Source organism: Cherax quadricarinatus, chromosome 32 (assembly GCF_038502225.1).
Source record: "Cherax quadricarinatus isolate ZL_2023a chromosome 32, ASM3850222v1, whole genome shotgun sequence".
NCBI classification, from domain to species: Eukaryota; Metazoa; Arthropoda; class Malacostraca; order Decapoda; family Parastacidae; genus Cherax; species Cherax quadricarinatus.
The window spans coordinates 34706266-34729856 of NC_091323.1; the positions used below are offsets into that span (position 1 = coordinate 34706266).

Here is a 23591-nt window from a genome sequence, read left to right on the forward strand (position 1 = left end):
GCCACCTGGCACTGATTCAATGGGCCACACTAGATATAACATGGCCTACACTGACCACATTGTCCATAGTAACCACGTATCCCACTGGCCACATGGTCCACACTGGTCACATGGCCCTCATAGCCCATCATTGTGACCACATATCCCACTGACCATATGATTTACAATGGCCACATGGCCTACACTGGCCACATGGCCTACACTGGCCACATGGCCACACTCGCCACATAGCCTACACTGGCCGGCATACCCTTAATACTCCACCATATCAATATATTTAGCTGTAAACTTCCAATATAATTAGTCCAGACAAAGGCATCAATATCCTCCATAACCGGTGACAAATTCGGTAAATGAAAGAAGATAAATGAGAACATAAAAAGAAAGAGATCACTATACGGCACAGAGACAGGAAAGGAACATAGCAACAATGAAGAACACATCAACAACGTAATTATCAATAACTTTAAGTTGCAAAATTAACTTTCTTTTGTAGTATTGTTCACAGCTAGTGGTTATCACATCTTTACTCACTTACTTAACTGGTGGTAATTCTGCCCTGTGATTGTACATTTTGCTCTCACAGATCCTTTCTTATACATGAGATTCATAACAGCACATTGGTAATAAGAAATCACATCAATAATGCAGACTAGGAAACCTCTTTAAGATAAAATCCCATGTTACTCACATAATAACCCATATTAACTATTCTCTCTGGCGGCCCTTACTTGGAAAACAGCTCTTGGTAGTAAATATTGAACAGAAGGGTCACAAGTTGAAGGAGAGTGAGTGTATCAACTTACCAGGCGAGACAGGAGGTATAAAAATGGACAAATTCCCGCATGCAAACCTACATTGTACACTGTGGAATGACACTAGCGCCGCCCGGCACCACACACAACTAGCACAAGATCAATGAACAGCTACTCAACTCCATTAATAATCTTCCGTTTTACACCCAGTGTATTCCTGTGCAGCACTGGGGAAAGTAAATTTACTTACCGGACGAATGAGCGTTAAATTCGACTGAGAAAGAGGGGTATTGTGTAGGTAAATCGTGAGATATGTGGTGTGGTGTGGTATATCGGTGTGGAGGGAGGCAGCGAGCCTGCGTGGATGCTGCTTCCTCGATGTAAACAAACCGTCACGCCCAGAGGTCAGTCTTCTTAGTTTTCTCACTTATTACTCTCTTTTTTGCCGGTATCTTACTCTTATTCTTCTCTGTCTTACGCTTTTCCTCTCCCTCCATCACCAGCCGGTGCCATGCATCATTGGGTAATTTAGTGGCAGGGATAGGCTGAGAGAAGCGAAGTTGCATTCTCCGTCATCATCTACTCTCCTGCATTATGACTCACTCTTTACCACTGATGCTGCAAGCAAGCAAGAGTCCACTTTCTAAATCTACTAATTATCCAACAGTAATAATGACTATAGTACTGTGTAATGTGAGATGAAGCCATGGAAAAAATATTTCATATCCATGGAAGACTGTAGCCAGAGATTATTTAGGGTATAATGGAGGAGCCTCATGAAGGCTAGTGTTGTCCTCTCATCTAATATAAATTAAAAACTGATTTAATATAATAGTCGACTTTATGCAAGAATGATATTATATTCAACTATTAGGATGTGTTCACTTGATGATTCTCCATTATTACATTAAGTCACTCTTCCCATATTGCTAAAATTTATTAACTGTTTGGCTATGGAGCAGAGATTAATACGTAAATATTATTATAGAATAATGAAGCTATTAATAATAATACGGAAATAATAATAATAATAGTTATAATATGTTTTACAGTGATACATGTGGTTAACATATACAGATTGGAGGAACCATAACGGTGGGATACATGGAATATATAACCTCATGTAAATTTACCAATAAAGGAAGTAAGGGTGGTTGAGTGAGGGGAAGCTGTGGGTGGTGAGTGAGGGGAAGCTGTGAGTGGTGACCCCTCAAGGAAGGTTCCTTGATGTTGGTGAGGGGCTCTTGATTTAGGGAATTGGATCTGTGCTCCAGTTCCCCAAATTAAGCCTGAATGCCTTCCACATCCCCCCCCCCCAGGCGCTGTATAATCCTCCGGGTTTAGCGCTTCCCCCTTGATTGTAATAATAATAATGTGAGTGGTGAGTGAGGGGAAGCTGTGAGTGGTGAGAGGAGGTTGAAGGTGGTGAGTGAGGGGAGGCTGAGGGTGGTGAGTGGAAGCTGTGGGTGGTGAGTGAGGGGAAGCTGTGGGTGGTGAGTGAGGGGAAGCTGTGAGTCGTGAGGGGAGGTTGAAGGTGGTGAGTGATGGGAGGCTGAGGGTAGTGAGTGAGGGGAGATTGAGGGTGGTGAGTGAGGGGAAGTTGTGAGTGGTGAGTGAGGGGAAGCTGTGCGTGGTGAGGGGAGGTTGAAGGTGGTGAGTGAGGGGAAATTGAGAGTGGCGAGTGATATTTCCCAAGAGGTTCAAAATAACGAAAAAAATGAAAAAGAGGTGTGACTTTACTGACAAGAAACCTCTCGAATCTGTACTGGGATACCTGGTAATTGAACTGATACCTAGTAACTGAGCTGGAGTACCTGGTAATTGAACTGGAATACCTGGTAACTGAGCTGTGATACCTAGTAACTTAGTTGGGATACCTGGTAACTGAACTGTGGTAACTAGTAACTGAACTGGGATACTTGATATGGGAGACCTGGTAACTGATTTGGGATACCTGGTAATTGAATTGTAATACCAGGTAACCGAACTGTGACACCTGGTAACTGAACTGTGATACCTGGTAACTGAAGTGATACCTGTTAACTGAACTGGGATACATAGTAATTGAACTGGAATACCTGGCAACTGAACTGGGATACCTGCTAACTGAACTGGGTTACCTGTTAACTGAACTGGGTTACCTGCTAACTGAACTGGGATACCTGCTAACTGAACTGGAATACCTGGTAACTGAACTGGAATACCTGATGACAACCGGGATACCTGGTAACTGAACTGGGATACCTTGTAATCGAACTGTAATACCAGGTAATCGAACTGATACCTGGTAACTAAACTCTAGTACCTGATAACTGAACTGGGATATCTGGTAATCGAATTACAACACCAGGTAACAACTTTAATACCTGGTAATTGAACTGGGATACCTGGTAGTTGAACTGAGATACCTAGTAATTGAACTAGAATACCTGGTAACTGAGGTGAATACCCGGAATACCGGGTAACTGAACTGGGAGACCTGGTAACAACTGGAATACCCGGTAATCGAACTATAATACCAGATAACAACGTAATACCTGATAACTGAACTCGGATACCTGGTAACTGAATTGAGATACCTGGTAACTAAATTGAAATACCTGGAAACAAATGGAATACTTGGTAATTGAATTGGGATACCTGGTACTGAATTAGGATACCTGGTAATTGATCAGGGATACCTAGTAACTAAAGTGGTATACATGGTGACAAGTAGAATATATAGTAACTGAAGTGGAGTACCTGGCAACCGAAGTAGATTACCTGGTAACTGATGTGGGATACCTGGTAACAAGTGGGATACCTAGTAAGTGGATGGTTCAAAGATAACAGTTGGCCAAAGGGCCGAAATATACAGTGGTAGAGGTACAATATATAACCCCAAGCAAACAATAGAAAGCCTAGGGTGGAGCACAATGAAAACAAAAGGGAAACAATAGACATATTGAAAAACAACATGGAGAGTGCAGGGTCAAATAAATCTAAATTATTGATTCTAGCGGAGAAAAAAGAACTCTGAAAGATGGTGCCCACACCGTGGACTGGAAATATGGAGAACGAAACTAATGGATGCAGTAATGAAGTGTTGAGGCGAGCAAGTAAAAGAAATGAGAGGGAGACAAGCCAGCAAAACATGGCCTGGTTTACACCTTAAAGAAATCTCATAGAGCGAGTTCTTTTATAAAGCTCCTCTATATCTTTTTTTTTCTTGTTAGGTAAATGGACACAGATGGAATTAATATGACATTATATTGTGGCAACGTTTCGCTCTCCAGGATTTTTTGCCAAGCCTTGGCCAGCGAAACGTTGCCACAATAAAATGTCACATTAATTGCATCTGTGTCCATTTATCTAACATTCTAATATATATATATATATATATATATATATATATATATATATATATATATATATATATATATATATATATATATATATATATATATATATTATTAATGGTAGAATTACCGACAGAATGTTAGATAAATGGACACAGATGCAATTATGTGACATTTTATTGTGGCAACGTTTCGCTGTCCAGGGCTTGGCAAAAAATACTGGAGAGCGAAACGTTGCCACAATATAATGTCATATTAATTCCATCTGTGTCCATTTATATATATATATATATATATATATATATATATATATATATATATATATATATATATATATATATATATATATATATATTTGTAAATGGGTCAAAAAAAAAGGGCATCCACAGTTGAACTGTGCGTACTACTGTAATGGCGTTTTCACGCACTTCAATTTTGGAAATACTTTTTCAGCCGCATTTACAGGAAATTGCACAATATAGAGGAGCTTTATAAGAGATCCGTCTGGAAATCAACTATGGAGAGTAATTATACATGTCGGCAAACATACAGCACTAAGTTTTTAATATCCGGAGGCGAGTCTGCAGAGAGAACTAGGGATGAACAGGAAATCAGACTACGAAAGAAGAACCGGATGCTGAGGCAACAAAAGATAATGGAGATTCACATATAACCCATACTGAGATCGGAAACTTTAGACGATGTTTCGGTCTATCCTGGATTATTATCAGGTCACATCTTGCTCAGTTGGGACTTGATAAATTGTCCAGAATAGACTAAAACGATGTCTAAAAATTTGTCTTCAGAGTGTGTTATTTGTAAAGCATCATATTAATGGTTTGCAGTACCAGTAAGTTGATGAATAAGACATATGCAACACTTACTTATCAGATAAACTTAAAAAATTCACCTACACAGCAGGCGTCTTCAGTCGAAAACAAGCAGATATAAAACCAAAGAGAAGTGATAGTGAGGCGATCAGTCTTCAACCTCTGTAGGAGGTGGTATTGTGATTTCTTCACTATTAATAATGGAAATAATATACAGAGTGCCAAGAAATGACAGATGTTAATTCTGAGCACGATAAAAAAAAATGAAGAGGCCCTGGTTGAAGGAGAAATGCAAAGGCGCCGAGGGAAGATGCAAGAGGCTAGGGAAGGAATACTGACCAAGAAAAACGACAGTACTCAGGAAAGCAAGTAGGTGACCCATGAACGACTGTGAGGGTCCTCCCCCTCCTCGTGAAGGGAGGTTCCTTGATAACATTCAGCTCTTGATTCAAAAAATTGGACCTGTCTCTTCCTTGGATCGAACCCGAACATGTGCACATTATGACCCCCTACGGCTTTAGCGTTTCCCCATAAAAATAATAATAATGCTGACTGTAAAGGACCATGTGGCTGCTGAATAAAGGAGGAACATTCACAGAGCATATGAGGTAAATTATGCAGAAGATAGGAGGTAATGTAAATTATGCAGAAGATAGAAGGTGATGTAAATTATGCAGAAGATAGGTGATCACAGAAGACTGCACTGACACTAACTATATCATAGCTATAACTATATCATAGCTACACTATGAAGACTTAGTGATTTTCAGTCATTTCTTCGAGAGGCGGCAACTGCCATACAGCTGGGAAGAGGCCATTAGTGCAACGATGTATACCATCAGAGGGAAGGGGAGCATGAGAGGCACTGACCCTCAGATTATTCAAAATTCAGGGGTAGGTCATAAAAAGGAGTGTCGCAATACATTTACAGTTAGTGACTTGCCGGAAACCCATTAATAACTATGAGACATCAAGCCCACAAAGTCACGTGAGCCAGAGCAATACTAGACGACGTTTTGCCCAGAATTGGGTTTTGTTAATGTGTTTCCCCTCAAGGAAGGTTCCTTGATGTTGGTGAGGGGCTCTTGATTTAGGAAATTGGATCTGTGCTCCAGTTCCCCGAATTAAGCCTGAATGCCTTCCACATCCCCCCCCAGGCGCTGTATAATCCTCCGGGTTTAGCGCTTCCCCTTGATTATAATAATAATAATGTTAATGTGTTTAACTTACAACTGTGCCCATATGTACCTGTTTCCCGCCTCTCGAACAAGCCGTTCCTGTCCACCTTGTTACAGATAAACCCAAAGCTTTTGTTTGTTTGTTTGGAAAGGATGTGAAAATACAAAGAAAATTTAAAATACACCACACTACGATAATATAGTGCGCTAATCTGACAATATTAAATTTCTACAACATCGCTGGGCCTCCAGCCTGGAGGAACACTGCAGAGGACCTACTGACTCAAGCTAGCCAGACCCTACTTGTTTTATATCTAACGTCCTGTCTCTACCTCACCTATTCAGTACTCACCCTGCCTCTCCAGGTTTATCTGTGACTTGATGCGGCCCACTGGGCGAAACATCGTCAATAAAGGGTTACATTAGACAATTTTGCTTGCGTGCGTGTATGGGAAGGTTACGTAAGGTAGCAGGTAACAGGACTCTAACACCATTCCTTCATGCGTAAGGGGGATTAACAACAGGCCCCTAGCTGTCATCTAGAGGGAACTCAATATATATATGAAAACCGTTCATGATTAGCCAGGTTGTAGTGCATACGTTGGATTGTGAGCGGCGGGCACTAACAAATAGATCGATCAGACCAGGAACCAGGAGGCCTGGTCTGGGACCGGGCCCCGGAGGCGGTGACCTCCGGACTCGAAGTAAACTCTGGGTCAACAGGTGTGCAGGAGGTTCCTGCTGAATAGTATATTATGTACCCTGATGCTAGCCGCCTCCACAAACGTCCTTGTAACAGTCAGAAAGTGGGCATGATAGGAGTGGCAAGATGGGCGCTCACGCCCACAAGCAACGCCCACACAGCTTGGTGGCGGAAGTGTCAACTGAGATCAATGTGGTGACCTTGACACTACCTGAAGCACACGCATGCATACACGCAAACACACACACACACACACACACACACACACACACACACACACACACACACACACACACACACACACACACAGGCAGGAACCATACATAGTTTTTAAGAAGAAGTATGACAAAGCTCAGGAAGCAGAGAGAGAGAGGACCTAGTAGCGATCAGTAAAGAGGCGGGGCCAGGAGCTGAGTTTCGACCCCTGCAACCACAATTAGGTGAGGTGAGTACACACACACACACACACACACACACGCACACACATTTATGTAACCTCATAAATATATTTATGAAGGCAAAATGAATGGTTCAGGTGCCTATGTATGCCTTTACAAATGGGTATGTGCATATATGCTTGTGCAAGACAAGTATACTTTCGCATATATGCTTGTATATGTGTATGCTTATGCATATGTGCGTAAGTATACATATGTATATGTGAATGTATTCTTGTGCATTATGTTACGTGTGTGGCACTCGATGATACTTGGCGGATGATTCCCGTAGAGTTGCCCTGGTTAACACTACACTTGTGATGAGTGCTGATGATGGTCGGGGCTTAGTAAGAGTGCTGAGGGCAAGAGTTCCTAGTTTTCTGCTATCACCTCTGGAGTGACTGGTGTGATATACGCTAATCTTTCTCCTTGAGATTGTGGGAATATGAGACATGCACAGTCAAGATATTTATTGACTGTTCTTTTGTGTTTTAGTCCTGCACTTCTTTGTTTTCTCTTCGAGAGTTCGAGCTTGGTCCAGAAAAATACTTGTGCATTTAACAGAGGGTTTCAGGGATGTTTTCTGTTAAAGTGCTATCTCTCTTAATAGCTATAATTGTTTTCATTGCCCTTGTTGAGCCGCTACTATTTTCCAACCTATTAGAAATTTGCCAACTGCTCTGTATCCTCTGGCCGGGAAGTTGGCAAAATATACAGCAATCATTCACATGTTACACTAAACAACCCTCACGATAATATAATTGCAGGTAAATTATCTTGGTTTACAACTAATCTGTTTTATTCTCTTGATGCTCATCTGGTTCATAAACTCAATATATAATGACGTCTTGTTCTGATTTTCTGCAATACATCCAATGCAGTTTATGTGTACCAAACTGTTCGTTGCAAGGTATATTTGTACATACACTTTTAAGTACAACTGAGTTAACTTTCAGAGGAGTGGAGGATGGAGCCCCTGGAGCTGGTGCCAGGTCGCTATATTGGGGAGGGTCAACCCTGCTTTGTCATTGCTGAAATTGGCCAGAATCACCAGGGTGATATTGAGCTAGCCAAGACACTCATCCGCAAAGCCAAGGTAAGAATGTGCTCTCAGATTTCCTGATCAAAGTCGTCAATGCAGCTTCTAAGCAAACTTGTTTTGCTTCATGAAGCAGATGAAGCTTTGAATCCTTTTCATGTTTTTACAAGACAGGATTTTCTTGAACTGCGGCATAACTGTAGATTGATGGAATAATTACATCAACTCCATGCCGAGGGACTGATAACCTCTAACTTCTTCTGAGGTTCACCATTCTTATTTATATAGGACTGATGAAGCCACTGTGTGCTGAAACACTGCTTCAGTAAAGATACCCAAGTGTTGTGCATGTGTCTAATTTATCAAGGTGTTGGCTCTCTGAACAATTTATCTACATACAAATCTGTAAACTATACATATAAATGGTCCTGGGTATCACTGCTCACTCATGTGATCCACTTGGGTATTGAGGCAGCCAGGCAGATGTGAAGGAGAGGATAGATGGACTCCTGCTTACAGAAGGAGATCTTCAGTATGATGAAATAGAAAGACAGAAGACACTTGCAAGCTGGGGCAGTGAAGCCAGGCCAGGACAGTGCTTGTGTCAGTAAAGACAACCAGAGTTGAATTTTGCAGGTATTCCTGGTACACAGCTACCATGTGCATGATCTTACCTTCTGTTCAGCTCACCAACAACTGAATTCAGTGAGAGTGCCAAAGCCTCATGAACTTTGAGGGCACATCAGGGCAACTTCCCAATCAGTAGTGTAGGCATTGGTTATGAGGAAGTGCATAGGAAAAGAAAATATCATGGGCACTAAACCTCTAAAGTTGATTGTTACTATTCACCACAACAGAACTACCCTGGGTACCTCTGAGAGGAAAAGACATGTGTCCCTGTGAAGAACTGAGAGAGAGTCACAAAACATAAACTTCCTATAATAAACTCTTATGTCCCTTGTGGAGGCTGCTGGCTGAGACAATAGGTAACAGATCCTTGAAGGAGGAGCAACTACAGTGGACCCCCGCATAACGATTACCTCCGAATGTGACCAATTATGTAAGTGTATTTATGTAAGTGCGTTTGTACGTGTATGTTTGGGGGTCTGAAATGGACTAATCTACTTCACAATATTTCTTATGGGAACAAATTCGGTCAGTATGGCACCTGAACATACTTCTGGAGTGAAAAAATATCGTTAACCGGGGGTCCACTGTACTTGTCTAAAAACAGCATGCTTAACAAAGGCAGTAAGCACCAGGATAGAGGTGATAATGGGGATATAGAGATATTGTAGCACTGTACTTGCATATATTTATCAGTGACCTTGTAAGACTATTTTTTCTACAGTATATCCACCACTAAGTGCTTAAACTTTAAAGAGTGAGAATCCATATAACTTTTAATATTATTTTGTTAACATATTAATCATAATGTGAACATGATCTCTCCTTTTTCAAATTTATGAACAATGTGCATATGAAGATATAAAATTGAGTCACCTGTAAATTATTTGTAAAGTATCATCAAATTTAATTTTATTACAGTAGAACCATATTTTAATAATGATCTTTTTCCTTAAGGAATGTGGAGCAGATTGTGTTAAACTTCAGATGTCGTCACTGCCGGACAAATTCAACAAGCAAGCCCTCAATCGCCCCTACATATCAGAACATGCATGGGGAGAAACTTACGGCGAACACAAGAAGCACCTCGGGTTTACTCGTGACCATTTAGAAGAGCTACAAGAATATGCCAAGCAGCTGGACATCCCACTAACAGCCTCTGCTATGGATATAGTGAGTTTCCTGTAATCCTCATTAAAATATTTGGGATAACAATAACTAAATGCACATATGATATACATACGTACAGTATTCAGATACATGTAATCACTTAAGAGCACTATGGCTCTGAAATAGGCCATTTCCAAGCTGGTTGATATGTATAAAAAATTCTCCATACATCTTCTGCCTCCATTAACTTAGCAGGAAATACATTACAGTATACCGTATGTTCCTGACTTGTGATGTTTCACACTTATGATATTGGGACTTTGGAGCCAATTAATTACTTGGGAATGTTGATATGCAGTTACAGTTATTGTGTGTGTTTGTGTGTGTATGCACATGCATGTTTATGAGTGTGAGCATGCATGCATGCTTGTGTGTGTGCATGCATGCATGCTTGTGTGTGTGTATACTCATAAATTATTTATACTCGCCTATTTGTTGCAGGGGTTGATTCTCAGATCCTGGCTCTTCTCTGAACTTGACACTTCAGATTCACTCCCTCATTGCCTCATGTTCCTTATCTTACCTGCTCATAAAACTATGTATGGGGCCTGCCTCTACCACCTCTTCATCAAGATCATTCCATTTCTCGATCACTCTTATACAGAAGAAGTACTTCCTTGTGACTCTTCTGTGACTTATTTCTAGCAGTACCCTTGAGTTCCTGTTTCTCGCCTCTTAAACAGCCTATCCCTGTCAGTCTTATAATTTTTCCTGAGTATTTTGCATTTTATCATGTCCTCCCCCCAGTTCATCTGTCTTCCAATATCATTACATCCAGTTCCATTAGCTTCTACTCATAGCTCCTGACCCTTAGCTCAGGAGCAAACCTTGTTGCATACTTCTGCACTTTCTCTAATTTCTTAACATGCCTTATTGGTTGCAAGTTCTGTACTGGTCCTGCATACCCCAAGATGTTCCTGGACCACTGGGCCTGGCATCACTCTTTGTTGAGATTCTTGAAGACTACTCTTAGATTTCCAGATGAGCATTGGCTGCAGAGGTTGTTTGGCTCATGTAAGCCTCTGACTATGCTGGGCACTATGTTCACCCCTCGGTGAAGTGAAGCGAAGTCTTCAACCTCTGTGTCCCTAGTCTATATTCCATTTCTGGCCTTCTTGGTGCTTTCTCAGTCTCCATGACCTTGCATTTACTGTAGTTGAATTCAAGCAACCACTGATCTGACCACTCTTGAAATTTATACAGATACCTTTGGAAGAAGTGAATGTTTTCAGATACTTGGGAGTTAACATGTCAGCAAATGGATTTATGAAGGATGAGGTTAATCATAGAATTGATGAGGGAAAAAGGGTGAGTGGTGCATTGAGGTATATGTGGAGACAAAAAAGTTATCTTTGGAGGCAAAGAAGGGAATGTATGAAAGTATAGTAGTACCAACACTCTTATATGGGTGTGAAGCTTGAGTTGTGAATGCAGCAGCGAGGAGGCGGTTGGAGGCAGTGGAGATGTCCTGTCTAAGGGCAATGTGTGGTGTAAATATTATGCAGAAAATTCGGAGTGTGGAAATTAGGAGAAGGTGTGGAGTTAATAAAAGTATTAGTCAGAGGGCTGAAAAGGGGTTGTTGAGGTGATTTGGTCATTTAGAGAGAATGGATCAAAGTACAATGACATGGAGAGCATATAAATCTGTAGGGGAAGGAAGGTGGGGGAGGGGTCGTCCTCGAAAAGGTTGGAAGGAAGGGGTAAGGGAGGTTTTATGGGCGAGGGGCTTGGACTTCCAGCAGGCGTGCATGAGCGTGTTCGATAGTGAACGGAGACGAATGGTATTTGGGACCTGACGATCTGTTGGAGTGTGAGCAGGGTAATATTTAGTGAAGGGATTCAGGGAAACCGGTTATTTTTATATAGCCGGACTTGAGTCCTGGAAATGAGAAGTACAATGCCTGCACTCTAAAGGAGGGGTTTGAGTTATTAACAGTTTGGAGGGATATGTTGTGTATCCTTATACGTATATGCTTCTAAAGTGTTTTGTTCTGAGCACCTCTGCAAAAACAGTGATTATGTGTGAGTGAGGTGAAAGTGTTGAATGATGATGAAAGTATTTTCTTTTTGGGGATTTTCTTTCTTTTTGGGTCACCGTGCCTCGGTGGGAGACGGCCGACTTGCTAAAAAAAAAAAAAAAAAAAAAAAACTTTGGAGCCTTTTCTTGTTCTTATCTGCTTTTATTCTCCTCATTACTTTTACATCATCAGCAAACTGGGATATGTCTAAATCATTTCCATCTGAAATGTCATTCACATAAACCAGAATCAGTACTGAACTAGCAGAACCCTGCTAGTTCCTACTTGAAAGAAAAAAGAATATGATTTGACTTGTTTTTCCGCAAGCCTTGCATGTCGTAAGAGGCGGCTAAAATGCCAGGAGCAAGGGGCTAGTAGCCCCTTCTCCTGTATGTATTACTAAATTTAAAAGGAGAAACTATCGTTTTTCCTTTTGGGCCACCCCACCTCAGTGGGATATGGTTTGTACGTTGAAAAAAAAAAAAGTACGTAGTATTTTACCTAAAAAATGAGGTATGTCAGAAAATGCTTTAAAGTGCTCTCGATCACTCTTCGCTTCCTTCCCCTAAGATACTCTGATCCACCAAAGTATGTTCTTTCTTATTCCTGCCTGAATCTCAAGTTTTTGGCCTAATTTCTTGTGGGGTACAGTCTCAAAGGCCTTTTTGCAGTCTAAAACAATGCAGTCTGCCCAATCCTCTCTCTCTTGTTGCACACCTGTTACTGTTGTCATAGAACTCCAACAAAATTTGCCATCCATAAATCCATGCTGGTTATTCTTTATAAAACGATTTGTCTCCATGTGTTCTACCAGTCTTTCCCGACAAGTTTTTCTATTACTTTGAAAAGTATGTGTTGAAAAAACCAGTGTCTAGTTTAATGCCTCCCATCTGTCTCTTTTCTTAAATACAGGGGCTACATTTGGTGTCTTCCAGATCTCTGGTAACTGTTCTGTATCCATTCACTTAGTGTGGACCAAAACTAGTGGTTTAGACAATGCTTCTGCACCCTCTCGCAGAATCATTGGTGAAACGTTGTCAGGTCCTGTTGCCCTTATGTACAAGCGCATCAGTTACTTTACCTCTTCCTCTGTTGTGTGGATGTTGTCCATTACTTGTCAGTGTTCCCTGTTCCTTAGCCTTTCTGGTATTGTGAATATATTAATGCTATATGATATTAACAAGCAGATCAGGAAGACATGTGCAGCAGTTAAGCATCTTTATTCAGAAATGTTTCGCCTACACAGTAGGCTTCATCAGTCATATACAGAAGTGGCAAATATGGAGACAGCAGAAGCAGTGGAGCAGTAAAGATGGTGTGGTGATCAGTCCATCAACCTTGAAGAAGTAGTTTCCAGTGGTCAGTCCCCTCAACCGGGAGATGAATGTGTGTGTGTACCCGTGCATGCATGAGTGAGCGTGTGCGTGAGTGCATGTGTGTGCATACATGTGCACATTAATGTAAAGCACTTATAATAATTTTCCCACAGCCAACATTGTATGTGTTACATGAGCTGCAAGTTCCTTTTATAAAGGTGGGCTCAGGAGACGTACACAACCTGCCTTTACTTCGTACAGCTGCAGCTTGCAGTAAGCCTCTAGTTATTTCAACAGGTCAGTGCCACATTCAATACTCACAGTAATAAATATGCAGTACTTATATTTTTGAGCCATCAACTGCTTAATATTTGAAGATAGAACTTGCCTGCAAATATGAGAAAAAGACAAACCTGTTTACTCACTATATTTTATTAAGGAGATCCTGAAGTTGGTATCAATGTACCAGCATCAATGCACTCCCCATCAAGGGGGTGTATTCATAAAGAAGGGCTCTTGTTCCAAAGAACTGGAGTTACCCTTTCTATCCTCAGATCAAACTTTTATGTACAGGCACTTTATGAGCCTTACAGGTTTAGTGCTTCCCATGAATATAATAATAAATTAATAAATTGCTATACTGAAGATGAATTCTTAGGTAAATTCTCCTTTAGTTCATTTAGAAAATTTTTGTCTTATTTTCTAAACCATTATACATTGCCTTGTGACAGGAATGTCAGACATAGCCTGGGTATCTCAAGTCTACGAGGAGCTCACTATACTGAACGACCCACCAACACCCCTCGTCTTCCTGCAGTGCACATCTGCCTATCCTACACCCCCAGAACAAACCCACCTCAGAGTGTTAGATACATATGCTCAGATGTTTCCCCATGCCCACATTGGCTATTCTGGACATGAGTTAGGAATCCATGTTACTATTGCAGCTGTGGCTCGTGGGGCCAGGGTAAGTGACTATTAAAGAAGGGTAATTTGTTATTTAAAATTCAAAGTTTATTCTCTATAAGGATTACAATGCTGAGTTTACAGAATTTGGTTATTGTGTGGTTTACATGTAGTAAAATAATAATTACAGAGGGTACCACTAGAACACCTAGCATGGCTAGGCATTTCGGGCAGACTTAGATTAATTCTTAAATTTAAAATATTACAAATTATGAGGTGAGTTGGTATTATGGCTAAGTGACTAAATACTAGTTTGTGAGTTTAGCAATATGAATGTTTTTGTTTTGGCACAATACATAGTTTCAGTATTGGAGTATCACAGGCCAACTTATGACTAGTTAGGATTCATTATTTTAAGATTGAGATTGATATTTCTGTTTATGGTCAAATGGGTGAGTGAGTGTAAGTGTGAACCACCAGGTGGTATTCGTGTAATTAGTTGACGGGGTGTATCAGGTAGATAAGATGTTTTCTAATGGTAGTTTTGAAGGTGATGAATGTGTCTGCAGTTTTGGAATTTTCAGGTAGGGTGTTCCAGATTTTAGGGCCTTTGACATACATTGAATTTTTGTAAAGGTTTAGTCGGACACGGGGAATGTCATAGAGATGTTTGTGTCTGGTGTTATGCCTGTGGGTTCTATCACAACTATCAAGAAAGCGTTTTAGGTCAAGGTTAATATTGGAATTTAAGGTCCTGTAGATGTAGACTGCACAGTAGTAAGTGTGGATGTACTGAACAGGGAGTAAGTTTAGATCTATGAAGAGTGGGGGGGTGTGTTGCCAGGGATGGGATTTAGTGATTATTCTTATTGCAGCTTTTTGTTGGGTTATTATTGGCTTTAGGTGTGTTGCTGCAGTTGATCCCCAAGCACAAATAGCATAGGTGAGGTATGGATAAATAAGTGAGTGGTATAGTGTGAGAAGGACATTTTGTGGCACGTAGTATCGTATCTTGGAGAGGATCCCAACCGTTTTGGATACTTTTTTGGTTATATGTTGGATATGGGTGCTGAAATTCAGGTTGTTGTCGAGGTATAGGCCTAGGAATTTGCCCTCATTATGTCTGGCAATTAGAGAGTTGTCGATCTTAATGTTAATTTGCGCAACTCCTGCTCTGCTACCAAACATAATATAGTAGGTTTTGTCAGTGTTAAGCATAAGTTTATTGGCTGTCATCCAAGTCGATATTTTGATCAGCTCCTCGTTAACAATGGTGTTGAGGGTGGCAAGATTAGGGTGAGAGATGACATAAGTCGTGATTGATTAGAAGTGGAATGAATTACTATATGATATAGCTGTAGCACAATTAGCCATGAAGGGTATATGAATGATTCCTATTTGTTAGTAATAAAAATGATGTTAAATACTGATTTTATGTACAATTAGTTTAATTTGAGAGGATTGGTATGACCATTTTTCAAAAACTTCTGAAAGTAGAAATTAGAAGATTTTGTGGGCTTAGAAAAGATATAATTCTGAGGACAGAGGTGGTTCTTGAAGTGGTTTGAGCATTTAGAGAGGATAGAGAGAAACAGAATGACCAAGGTGTATAAATCTGGGAGAGAGGGAAGGACTAGGGGGCTTGTCCCAGGTAGGGTTTTGAGCATCTAGCAAACATGCATGAGAATGTTAGATTAAACTGAATGGAGACAATTAGATTTTAGGGTTTGATATTCTGTTTGAGTGTGTGCAAAGTAACATTTATGAAGGGATCCAGGATCGCTGGAGTTGAGTCGTGGAAGTGGGTGGTGCCTTCTCTGTGTAGGAGAGGTGGAAATGTTACAGTTCAGAAGGTCATTTCATTTTTGACATCTGTTCACTTTTGGTAAGAAGTCATTAAGCCTTAAACTGTCCAAGCAGATCTACGTTCACATGCGTAGTGCTCCAAAAGTAGATCTACATTTCTTTTACATATTTTCAAATATAACAAAAAAAAAAAATATCAAAGTTTTTTTACACATTTTCAAATGTAAAAAAAAAAAAAAAATCTACTTTTTTTACATACTTTCAAATGTTGAAAAATCATAGATCTACATTTGGACAGTTTAATGAATGTTTCCTTTTTTTTTTAGGGTCACTTTACCATGGTGAGAGACAGCTGATGTGGTAAAAAAAAAAAAGTAATTAAATAAATGTCACTCACTTTATAGCTACAGTATTTAATTACGACTCGTATTATCTCAAAGTAGGAAAGCTAGTTATGAGATAATGTTCAAGGATAATATTAATAGATATTTTTATTACATTATCATCATGAAAAGTTGTAAACCCTTGGAGGAGTCATTCATCCATGCTGCTCAGTACAGAGGGGCTTACATGATGAGTAAGACATGTGCTACACTTGTATATCTTTATTGTCAAAATGTTCTCCCAGCACAGCAGGCTTCTTCAGTCAAATACAGGCATTATAAGTGAGGTAATTTTGAGGTGATCAGTCAGTCAGCTATTTATTAACATCTTTCAGTTATTCCATGCCCTGGCATTAGAAACTAGCTAATGTAGCCTATGTAATCATTACTGGATCTCTCAGTCTCCATACCATAAAATGTGGTTGCCCATAATAGGGATTTCTTTTTATAATCCAAAAAAATTTCTTACACATGAACAGTACCCACTCCAGTTATTCATTTCTGCACTACCAACACTTTTTGTTTTACTGTTGTACAATTTTGCAGGTGGTGGAGCGCCACATGACTCTTAACCGGAATTGGAAGGGGAGTGATCATTCGTGCTCGCTGGAACCACATGATTTAAGAGAATTAATTAGGGCAATCAGAAGTGTGGAAGCTGCTCTTGGCAGTCCACTTAAAGCTTTTCAGCCATGCGAGGAAGCTTGTTTTGCAAAAGTTAGTGATGCTTTGTCTTTGATATTTTTTATGTTCAATGTGTATATCTAGATTTGCATACATTTTTGGTGCTTAATAGTCATATATGCATTGTACTTTTTTGTTTTTATGTTTTTAAAATGTGTGAAAAGTAGAAGCTATATGGCTACTTCATCAAGTTCTTCATCATATAACATTATCTTGGCATGCATCACCTATATTGGTACTGTAGCATCACCTATATTGGTACTGTAACATCACCTATAATGGTACTATAACATCACCTATAATGGTACTATAACATCACCTATAATGGTACTATAACATCACCTATATTGGTACTGTAACATCACCTGTAATAGTACTATAACATAACCCATAATGGTACTATAACATTAACAATAATGGTACTATAACATCACCTATAATGGCTCTATAACATCACCTATAATGGTACTATAACATCACCTATAATGGCACTATAACATCACCCGTAATGGTACTATAAATTCATTATACAAATACACGGGCAGAGAAAGAAAACAACCTTTTTTGGGCACACTTCAGCAATAATGGGCCCCAGATTTGCCAGTCATCAGGTAAAAACAGTGTGCATTAATTACCTGTAGTTATGTGAAATGCTTATACTCGCAGATTTTTTCATGTTTAAAATTGTTGAAGATCAGTTGCACATTCCTTTTTATCACATTGGTTATATTCAATAAGTGTCAGGGGCCCGAGACTGTTCAACTGCCTCCCAGCATACATAAGGGGGATTACCAACAGACCCCTGGCAGTCTTCAAGCTGGCACTGGACAAGCACCTAAAGTCGGTTCCTGACCAGCCGGACTGTGGCTCGTACGTTGGTTTGCGTGCAGCCAGCAGTAACAGCCTGGTTGATCAGGCTCTGATCCACCAGGAGGCCTGGTCACAGACCGGGCCGCGGGGGCGTTGACCCCCGGAACTCTCTCCAGGTAAACTCCAGGTATTCATTTCCCTTGTGTTCTGTATTCGCTAAATTGTTTGCAGGAAATGAACTCCTGAGACCACCTCTTGCCAATTAATCAGCCAGTGTGATGCTTCATTAAAACAATGATTTTTGTGGTATAGTATTTGCATCTCGGTATAATGTGTACATGTATGGAGTTTGCTTTCTCCTCTCCAGATGTTTTGCTCACTCACTGTTGACTGATTCTTGTACAGTACAGTTCCTATCTTCTTGGTTTTTTAGTATGATAACCCTTTCCACCTGCTTTCATCTTTACCTTGCTTTTTCAGGGTTGAATTCAAGTAGCCACTTGTCAGATCTTTAATTCTGCTTGTTCATATTGTGCAGTTTTTGCAATTCTCTTCTATTTCTTTTATTTTCATTAGTTCCACATAATCTGCAAATAGCAGCATTCATATATATCAGTAACAGAATGGGTCCAACATGGATATAAATGGTAAGTAAGGGGGATTACCAATAGACCCCTGGCTGTCTTCAAGAAGGCACTGGACAGGCACCTAAAGTCAGTACCCGACCAACCGGGCTGTGATTTGTACGTCAGCTTGCATGCGGCCAGCAGTAACAGCCTGGTTGATCAGACCCTGATCCACCATGAGGCCTGGTCTCAGACCGGGCCGGGGGGGCATTGACCCCCGAAACCCTCTCCAGGTAAACTCCAGGTAAGACACATAGGCAACAGTTAGGCATCTTTATTCCAAAATGTTTCGCCTACACAGTAGGCTTCTTCAGTCAAGTACAGAAAGTAGGCAGGAGCAATAGAGATGTGAAGATGTAATCAGCTCATCACCCTTGAAGACATAGATTTGAGGTTATCAGTCCCTCAGCTTGGAGAAGAGTTCTGTTCCATAGAACTCTTCACATTGTTTCAGACTATGGAACAGAACTCTTTTCCAGGCTGAGGGACTGACAACCTCAGATCTACATCTTCAAGGGTGATGAACTGATTACATTGTCTTCACATGTCTACTGCTCCTGCCTACTTTCTGTACTCATATGAAGAAGCCTACTGCACAGGCGAAATGTTTCAGAATAAAGATGCCTAACTGTTACCTGTGTCTTACTTACCAACCTGTCAGTATTGTATACCATTTTGATATTTGTGATATTTTTGGCAAGAGGCGTGGAGTTAAAAGATAAAGAATCACACATAAAGTGGGAGTTGTCACAGTTGCTCTTTGCTGATGACACTGTGCTCTTGGGAGATTCTGAAGAGAAGTTGCAGAGATTGGTGGATGAATTTGGTAGGGTATACAAAAGAAGAAAATTCGAAGTGAATACAGGAAAGAGTAAGGTTATGAGGATAACAAAAAGATTAGGTGATGAAAGATTGGATATCAGATTGGAGGGAGAGAATATGGAGGAGGTGAATGTATTCAGATATTTGGGAGTGGACATGTCAGCAGATGGGTCTATGAAAGATGAGGTGAATCATAGAATTGATGAGGGGAAAAGGGTGAGCGGTGTACTTAGGAGCCTGTGGAGACAAAGAACTTTGTCCTTGGAGGCAAAGAGGGGAATGTATGAGAGTATAGTTTTACCAATGCTCTTATATGGGTGTGAAGCATGGGTGATGAATGTTGCAGCGAAGAGAAGGCTGGAGGCAGTGGAGATGTCATGTCTGAGGGCAATGTGTGGTGTGAATATAATGCAGAGAATTCGTAGTTTGGAAGTTAGGAGGAGGTGCAGGATTACCAAAACTGTTGTCCAGAGGGCTGAGGAAGGGTTGTTGAGGTGGTTCAGACATGTAGAGAGAATGGAGCGAAACAGAATGACTTCAAGAGTGTATCAGTCTGTAGTGAAAGGAAGGTGGGGTAGGGGTCGGCCTAGGAAAGGTTGGAGGGAGGGGGTAAAGGAGGTTTTGTGTGCGAGGGGCTTGGACTTCCAGCAGGCATGCGTGAGCGTGTTTGATAGGAGTGAATGGAGACAAATGGTTTTTAATACTTGACGTGCTGTTGGAGTGTGAGCAAAGTAACATTTATGAAGGGGTTCAGGGAAACCGGCAGGCCGGACTTGAGTCCTGGAGATGGGAAGTACAGTGCCTGCACTCTGAAGGAGGGGTGTTAATGTTGCAGTTTAAAAGCTGTAGTGTAAAGCACCCTTCTGGCAAGACAGTGATGGAGTGAATGATGGTGAAAGTTTTTCTTTTTCAGGCCACCCTGCCTTGGTGGGAATCGGCCAGTGTGTTAATAATAAAAAAAAAATATTGACTCTTGGAGTTTCACCTGTTACTTTTCTCTTCATCCTGATATTTCTCTATGATTTTTCACTGTCAATTTATTAAATAAGGTATGTATATTTTTAGCCAATCAAGTACATATACCCCAGTTTTTCTAATCTGTATACAGTATTGGCTACCAGGAGTATACTGTAGGAATGTGCATTTCACTTACCTATACTTTTCATGCCATATTTATTGAATCTTATTGTAAAGTACTATTGAGTGAGGCAGGACTTTTTTCTTAACTGAACTTGTGATCTTAAGCCATAATGAAATTCATTCTTTCCTAGTGGGATGTTATTCTTTTTCATATCTTTTCTGATGCAGAGCAGGATATGCAAGTAAGGGATACAAGTTTGTAGATTTATTCTTCTTATCTGGACCTTTTATTTTAAATATTGGCAGTTCATTTGTATTTTCCATCCATTTAGTGTCTTGTCTGTCTTTAGTAATTTTTTAAGATGTTCGATATTAGTTTACTCAAGACATGAACTCTTTCAGGATATATAGCAGTGAATCCTAAAACACCAGGCCAGTGCATAAGCCACTCAGCCAGTTAGGTCTCTAAGAGTCATCCAGCTAGGTATATTTCTATACATGACAGGGAAGTTAGCATGGGCTCTACTGTGACCACAAATTCAAGTTTTTACAGATAAATCTCCTTTGTCTTTAGCATATCCAGCTCATTTACTTGCTTCTTCACTTTATCTTTTATTGTGTACTCCAGCATTGCTTGGTGGGGTTACCCTTCTCCCAGTTCCAGCAGTTACCTTTACTCAGGTATGAGTACCTCCAGGAATCTTTTACAGTGTTCAGTTCATCAGCATCTTCCTTGTCATTAACAGCTCCCATACTTTTTACTTTAGACCAATCCATTGATCTGTTACTCACATTTTTCTTCTGATGTGGCTGTAAACCTTGTCCAGTTTCCCAGTAAATTCACTCCTGCTCTACATTGTTTGTGATTTGTCCCCAGCTTGGTAAGACGCTCGTAGCTGCACGTAAAATTCAAGCAGGACAGATGCTGGAGGAAGGAGACTTAGTGGCAAAAGTAGCAGAACCGCGGGGCATTCCAGCTCAACGGCTAGATTCTCTGATTGGGGGATATCTCAATAGAGATGTGGAAGAAGATGAAAGCATTATGGAAGCAGATGTCTTGTGAAAATTTTTTACGTAAGCCATAATGATGTTTTTGTTATGAATGGCTGGAACGGATTTAGCATTAAATGTGTTTTAAGAGCCTACAGGTATGGAATGATTAATGATGTGTTAAGGCTATAAATCATGATATGACATAGTATGTACTGTGAGCGTATCATTGATTAAGGATGTATGCAAACCATTAATCATGCTGTAACTTAGGATGTGATGTGCTGTGAGTGGATCAGTGATTGAATTACCCAAGGACAGTGTGCAAGCTCTTTGTGTGTCCTAAATAAAGTGTGTCATTTCACCTTTTAATGCTGCTATGAATGTGTGTTCTGAATGTCTGGCACAAGTTTGAAGACATAGTGCAGTATACAAATGATATGTTAGTATGAATGTGGTATAAATGTTATGAAACCTTGACAGATAAAACACGTGAGAGTAGTGGCAACACACTGCTGTGAAAGTCTCCAAGAATGAAGAGGACAAGACAAATTAGCACAATAATATTTGATGTGATTAATTATGCATTGTAAGAGGCAGTGACGGAGACTAACATGTTATTTTTTTACCCCTGCTCCATGTTGCATGTCAGAATATTTGTTACCTTTGTTTTCATTGCTGTAATTGCACATTAGTATTTAGATTTGTATGTACACCATATTGGAATGTCATTTAGGATATCTTGTGATGATAATTTCAGTTTCACAGTTTCACGTACTGTATGTTATTACTGTATACCTTGAAGCTGTCTCTGAAGAATGTTATATATTTTAGAATTGATAATTGTTAGCATGCATCTTTGTTAATAAGTAATCTGCAACAGCTGCATTTCAGAAAGTAAATATCAGATTACATTTCAGATATGTAATTTCAGCATTTAAGAAATAAGTGTACCAAGTGATTCCTGGTGTAATTTCATGTTGCTCATTATCTCATATATTGTTTCCTCTTGTGTAGCAGGTTAGCTCATCCTCGGTCTGGAATTTCCACAGTCAATGGCACAACTCAATTTTTCAATTAAAATTATATAAAAAGGCCTGAGGAGACTTATCAGTGGCCTTAAAAAGGCAGCTTTTATTAGCATGCATAAGCAGTAATAGTGGTCCTCTGTGATGTAAGTTTCCTCTCAATTTAATTCATGAAGTATATCTTGGTCCTTAAGTTTCAAATAAGTATTTAAAATATCCTTAGAGGGTCTTTTGAGTGTTATCCCAATGGTTATCATGCACACACATATACACAGAGGCAAAGTTTAGAACTGGATCTTATTGTGTCAGTCTCAGACTTCAGTTTGTCTGAAGGATAGTTAAACTTCAGTACAGTAATTTGAGATGATGTTTTTAAAAGAAATGTTTTTATATTTTCATTAACCCAAAACATCAGGACTGGCACTTTTTTAAATTTCTTGGGTTTTTGAAGATGGCTACATTTTTACCATTTTTTTTTTTCTATGTTAAATAATTTTTAACATTTCTCCCATTGAGACTTTTTAATCATTATAATACGCAGTGTAAATCTTATTTGCAGAAACTAAAAAAATTGATAAACTAATCTTAAAAAGTATATCCCCTCCCAAGTTTGATTACATTCCTAAAAGTCTCAGGGATTGAGAATCTGAATTTTTTTTTAAAAAATTGCTTTCTTTTTTATTCGGGCTCTTTCCCAAAATTATTGAATTTTTTTTTGAAAAAAAAAAAAAGAATGAAAAGAAAAAAAGGGTTTAGTTGGGAAAATTTTTTTTAATTAAAACCCCAAAGGAAATTTGTTTAAACCTTTAAAATAATGATAGAACCCCCAAAAAAATTTGGGAAAAATGAGAGAACCAATTTTTTATGGGTTGCCCATCAGTATTTGTATATTCCAATTTTTGAAAGCCCCTCATTAATTGAATGGCGGGTGATTACGATTGCAAAAAATACCCTTTGGCATGATCATGAGAAATAAATAAATGGAGTATCATAAACCTTTTTAAATTCAAACTTGAATTCGAACGGGAATTTTTTAATTTTACCC

At 39.7% G+C, this 23591-nt stretch overlaps 1 protein-coding gene across 3 annotated transcripts; it reads left to right on the top strand.

The window, feature by feature from the left end:
- Positions 1 to 879: 879 nt before the first annotated feature.
- Positions 880 to 22899, top strand: NANS (N-acetylneuraminic acid synthase). 3 transcript variants are annotated; one of them, XM_053778801.2, is made up of 7 exons: positions 880 to 1159; positions 8198 to 8337; positions 9865 to 10080; positions 13585 to 13708; positions 14143 to 14378; positions 17053 to 17223; positions 21406 to 22899. In XM_053778801.2, the coding sequence occupies exons 1-7, from the start codon at positions 1120 to 1122 to the stop codon at positions 21589 to 21591; spliced, it is 1113 nt and encodes a 370-aa protein (XP_053634776.1). In that variant the 5' UTR covers positions 880 to 1119; the 3' UTR covers positions 21592 to 22899. The 3 variants fall into 3 exon arrangements, with proteins under 3 accessions (XP_053634776.1, XP_069946775.1, XP_053634778.1); XM_070090674.1 differs by lacking the exons at positions 880 to 1159; positions 8198 to 8337 and adding an exon at positions 8691 to 8916; XM_053778803.2 differs by lacking the exons at positions 880 to 1159; positions 8198 to 8337 and adding an exon at positions 8948 to 9340.
- The last annotated feature ends 692 nt before the right edge of the window (positions 22900 to 23591 follow it).